Genomic DNA, 5,750 nt, shown 5'->3' on the forward strand with positions numbered 1-5,750 from the left:
ATGTTATGGTCGTCCATACTGGAACATATGTCTATACAAATATAGTATAGATATACGTGGTCGATAAAGGTCTGATCTACCCACATAACCCGATATGGCTTCCCCACCAGGAGCAATATAATACTTGAGTTCATCCATGAATCTTTATGAAGTTTTAAACATAATCGTAATGTTTAAATAAAGGCAATTTACTATCAAGTCACTCAAATCCGAATGAAAGCTCTACTTCATCCATGATAATAATTGCTGATGCCATAACTTCTTAACGATCATAGGAAAAGAACTTATTTATTTGACCTCCTACTTACAATGTTTTAAACTTTAATACTAACTTAAATTTTGTTAATTGGTAATAGAACTAAAATTTATTTGAAATGTCTCATCAATCTCACATCACCAATCCAAACTCAAACTCTGATTCCACCCTAAAGGAAACATTAACGGAGAATCTCAAGGGATACCAAGTGCTCGTGGACAATCTTACCAACCATCTTGGAAATTTAATTAAGCACGATGAAAAACGATCCTCAGACCTATTTGAAATTATAGGTTTGCTTTCCCAACAAGTTACCGAACTTCAGAAATATGCTGATGCTCTGCAAAAGCATGCTGATGCTCTGCTTAAACAAGCTGAGGCTCTGCAAAAACAAGCTGATGCTATGCAAAAACAAGTCGAAATCCTGCAAAAACAGGCTGATGACTCGAGAGAACTCACCAAAGAAATCTTATTGATGTCCAAAGAGTTCCGCTCTGGCTCTGTTGTCTCTTCAGGTGACAACCCCAGTGCTCTTCAACAAATCACTGATTACCATATTGATGATAAGTTAGATCTGATTTATAAATCCTCGGTTCAGAAATTCTCTAAACTGCTTAGATCAGATCTGGGGATCGGTCCTTTATTGAAATACTTTTATGATTTCAGAGCATTCCTTGAATTCCACAAAAAGGGTCACTTAGCTGACTACTTAGATGGAATGGATGTTAAAAATATTACTCTGTCCGAGAAAGATACACTTGGACAAATGATCCGCTCCGCTGTTGATAATAAAATTGAAGAAGATTTAAGAATTAATCCTCTCACTACTTCGGATCAGAAGGAAGATGACTATGCCATCAAACTTTTTAATTATGTTATGAAGAAAGTAATTGGTAAAAAGCTTGAACTTCAAGACTATTTGTCTTATGCTAACACTATTCATTTGCAAGTCAAGCAAAATGGGTTGAATTTATATAAATTTAGAATCGGTCAACTTAAACACTTACAAACATGGTTCAACCTTGGGAATAACGAACCACATGCCATCAACAATTTATATAATAATCTTCCAGAAAATGCTAAACGCTACATAAGAAAATCATGGTGTGATGATAATAATATCGCCTCTACCAGTAAAGTCGAAGACTTAGATGATGACATAAAAGACGGTTTAACAACATTTGACCAATACTTGGGATATGCTACAGTTGCTTATCATAATATGCCGATGGAAAATGATTCCTCGTCAATTATGAAAACCCGAGTATCTCATCCACCTAACAAGGATGAAAATAAAAGAAATATTAGTAATAAACCAAAAAGTAGCAACAAGAAAGAAAAGGCGTTTGTGAATAAAGCTACTACTATTACTAATACCACCAGTGGAGATTCTGCGAGGCCTAGTTATCATTGATTCGGGTGCAGATGTGTCAATCACCCATAGAGTTGAATTAATTCACGACTATGTTAGCCTCAAAGATAGCCACATGGGTTGCGTCGGTATAAATGATGAATCTACGCCAATTGACGGTGTCGGTTTCTTGCTATTGAATTTCGGAGGAGAACTAATTAAATTAAATGTTTTCCATGTACCATCTACACAAAACACATGTATCAGTGAAAATGATTTGATGAAAGCTGATCAAAGAATTAAAGTAGACTCATACTGGTCTGATTCTAATGAATTAAAAAGATTCATTTCTATTCCACTTCTTGATATTGTTCTTCCCTTAGATCTTGCTGGTCCAAATCAGAATTTATCTGTTTTGCCCGAACAACATTTGATCCCATCTACTACACCTGTTGTCTTCAATCTCCATGCTAAGCTTGGTCATATGAATACTCGGGATATCAGGAAATCTATTGAAAAGGGTACAATACGTGCCGATAAAAAGGCTATCAAAACCTTAGATGATATTGATAGAAATAAATGTGTGTCCTGTATGCAGGGTAAGGCATCTCGATCTGCTGCCAGATCTGGATCCCGAGATAACAATCTCGATCATATACCCTTTGCTCAAGTACATTCCGACATATGTCTCGTTGATAAGAAGAGTGCTACTCCGAGTTATATCAACTTTAGATGTGCTTATACTGGATATACAGTTATCTACCTTATTTCAAAGAAATACGAAGCAGTGGATAGAATCCATGAATTTATCAATTGGGTCAAGAATCAGTTCCATTATAGAAATTATAGAGTCTTACGATTATTTGTCGATAAAGGGAAAGAATATCTCAATGATGATGTTAGTAACTTACTTACTTCAGCTGGTATTACCTTACATACCACATCGGGCTATTCTCCGGCATCCAATGGTACAGCCGAAAGGCATAACTTAACTACCATGAATGATGTGAGAACATTGTTACAAGCTTCTAAATTACCAAATAAATTTTGGCCGGAGGCAGCAATTCATTCTACCTTTTTAAGAAACCATACATACGTTGATAAACTTAAGGACTCACCCGCAGGTTACATCGGGCTTTCACCATTAGATACCAGACGCTTACATACTTTTGGGGAATTTTGTATTGTAGCCATACTACCCTATGAATCAAAAACGGAGACAAGAGGTTCTCCTGCTATATATTTAGGCTATGACATTGGTACGTTCGGACACGCCGTATTCATTCCAGAAAAACCTAGTGATCGAAAGTGTACTAGAGGTTTTCATGAATACACTAGGCATGTATGCTTTCTTCCACATCTACAATATTTTAGGGATTATTTTTCCAATGGGAGTCCTGAAATACCCTATGATATTATGCAAAGTGACACGTCCATCCCTTTTATGTTAAACGACCAAGACTATAGTGAAGACTTGGAAATTCATTCGTCGACTGACACCATCGACCAGAATGAAACTGCTATCGCTAATGAAGTTGTCGGCAATCCGGATCCACATGGTACAGGCATTAACTCTTATGACTTTAATTCTCATACATCTGAAGGCTCTTCGGATCCTGATTATCAATTACCAGCTCAGGATGTCTCAATGTATGATTCCTATACGGACTCACCCACTCCAGCCTCAAAAACCATGACTAGCCAAAACTCTGGTGATAATTCCACAGCCGAGGATATCCCTAATAACTTGAAGGAACACGGGCGAGATTCCTTGCAACGTTATAGGTCATTTCCCTCCTCACAACATTCTTCGGAACCTGATGCCCCGCAAACTCCAACGGCGGAAGACGTTGACGGAGCTGTCAATCCGAATGATGCTACCGATGGTCGTACAGACCATGGTAATTCTCCTGCTGAAGAATCTGCTAAACCTACCGAAGCTTTGGCGACTCCTCAGGATGCACCTCTGATCACTAGTGCTGGAAACTTTCAACTCCCTTCAGTTCACATTCCAGATGACGATGCTTATACTGGTGATGATGAACTGGAACCCCAGGATATCCCTCAACCCGTATCCGGGACACTTGATCCTCCAAAATTGCTTACAGATCCAACCAAGACCCATGGACTGGAACAACCTTTCGTACACACAATGGATCAACCCAAATCCCAAGAATCAAGAAAAAGAGTCTATCAGGATTCATCTGGCACAGAAGGTAATCCCATATCTCAGAAACCCCCTCTAAAGAAATCATTTGCTAGTTTGTTCCCTCACAGAAATCATCAACGCCGTCGTGAAGACTCCTCTGTTGTTGCTGGTGCTGATAATCCGATCTATGTCAACTTTGTTGCCAACCTTTCCTTAAATCATGCTGCTTCTGAGGCTATTCTAGGACGTGGTACCGCTCCTACCTCATTTAAGGCTGCTATCTCAGGGATTGATAAAGATGAGTGGAAGCAGTCCATTGATGACGAATTGGCTTCTCATCGCTCACTCGGGACATGGGATTTCGAACCAATCATTACAAATGATCCCGATATCCTTGCCCGGACTGTCCACACTCATTGGGTATTCAATGTCAAAGCAGATGGCCGTAAGAAATCACGCCTTGTCGCTCGTGGCGATAGGCAAAACCCTGAAACATACACTGACATCTCTTCTCCGACCTTGCGTCCCGAATTGGCACGTTCTATCTTATCTCTAACTGCTGCTAAGCGTTGGCAATTTGTCCAACTTGATATCAAGACTGCCTATTTAAATAGTTACATTGATACCGATGTATACATTTATCCTCCTCAGGGAATTCCGTTCGTTAAAGGTATACCCGGTAAGAGGGTGGTATATAAACTTCAAAGAGCCCTTTATGGTTTAAAACAATCTGGTTTACTCTGGCATGACACCATTAGTGCTAAATTAGGAACAAAAGGTTTCAAACGAAATTTTGCCTTTCCATGTACTTTCGTACATTACGACAAAAGTGGCAATGTTGATGCTGTCATTGGTATGTTTGTTGATGATATAATATTGTCAGCTAAGACAAGACCAGCCCTTGATCGTCTTTTGAAATTTCTTCAGGCCAATTATACTGTGAGTACCATTGAACCTGATGAGAACAATCAACAGACGTTCTTAGGCACTAGCTTACAAATCCAACGTGATAACAAAGAACGCGTCACTTCAATTAGGATGAATCAATCACCCTATATTGAGAAAAAGTTTTCAGAATTGAAACTTGACAAAGTCTTAAACCCAAAAACACCATTACAACCTAACTTTTACATAAATCCAGATTCACAATCGTGTAACTACACTGAAAAGGAAATCAAATACTGGACGAGAGTTTACTGTGAACTTATTGGTTCCCTACTTTATATTTCTGTGATGACCAGACCTGATATTGCTTATGCTGTTAATTACTTATCAAGGTTTGTAACCAAACCCCATCCTAAAATCCATGAACAAATAATAAGGGTCTTTTATTATGTTCAATCTTCCAAGAATTCTTCAATAATATATCTTCCTGAAAAAAGAGATAGTCCTCAAACTTTGTTCTCCTGTTATTCTGATAGTGACTATGCTCAAGACTTGACTACAAGACGGTCAACTAATGGTTTTGTAATTAATTATAATAGTTCTCCAATCCACTGGAAAGCTAAACCAACAAGACTCGTCTGTCAATCCTCGACCGAAGCTGAACTCCAAGCCCTCATCCTACTCACAAATGAACTTACTTGGTTCTCTAGTCTTTTTAATTATATTGGTTTATGTGACGGTACAATTCCACCAACAATGTTCGTTGATAATAAATCTGCAATAGATACCATTGTCAATGGAAGGTTTTCGAATGACTCTAAACATTATGCTGTCCGTCTTCATCGTTTGATAGAAGCTTATCGTGAAGGATCTTTCAAAATCGAACATATCTATTCTGAAAATCAACTTGCTGATATCTTAACCAAACCTGTTCCTTCTACTGTCATAGATTCAATTGTACCAAAATTACTATTTGATTTCAAGCTTTTGAAGACCATAAAAATCAAGAGGGTGTGTCAGACCATGAAGGTCTGGCGATGATGTCCGGGCCTGACTTATGCCAGGATCGATTTCATACATCATCAAAGCCGAAGTCCAATAAAGATGTT

The 5,750-nt window shown here is 38.3% G+C and overlaps 1 protein-coding gene across 1 annotated transcript; it reads left to right on the forward strand.

Moving 5' to 3' along the window:
- The first annotated feature begins 254 nt into the window (after positions 1 to 254).
- On the forward strand, positions 255 to 1,919 carry HYPBUDRAFT_206577 (coiled-coil domain-containing protein). Its single transcript, XM_020223048.1, has one exon. It carries the CDS (start codon positions 375 to 377, stop codon positions 1,668 to 1,670), a length of 1,296 nt encoding a protein of 431 aa, XP_020076049.1. The 5' UTR covers positions 255 to 374; the 3' UTR covers positions 1,671 to 1,919.
- Positions 1,920 to 5,750: the final 3,831 nt, after the last annotated feature.

The sequence above is a fragment of the Hyphopichia burtonii genome (assembly GCF_001661395.1).
Source record: "Hyphopichia burtonii NRRL Y-1933 unplaced genomic scaffold HYPBUscaffold_4, whole genome shotgun sequence".
Lineage (NCBI taxonomy): Eukaryota > Fungi > Ascomycota > Pichiomycetes > Serinales > Debaryomycetaceae > Hyphopichia > Hyphopichia burtonii.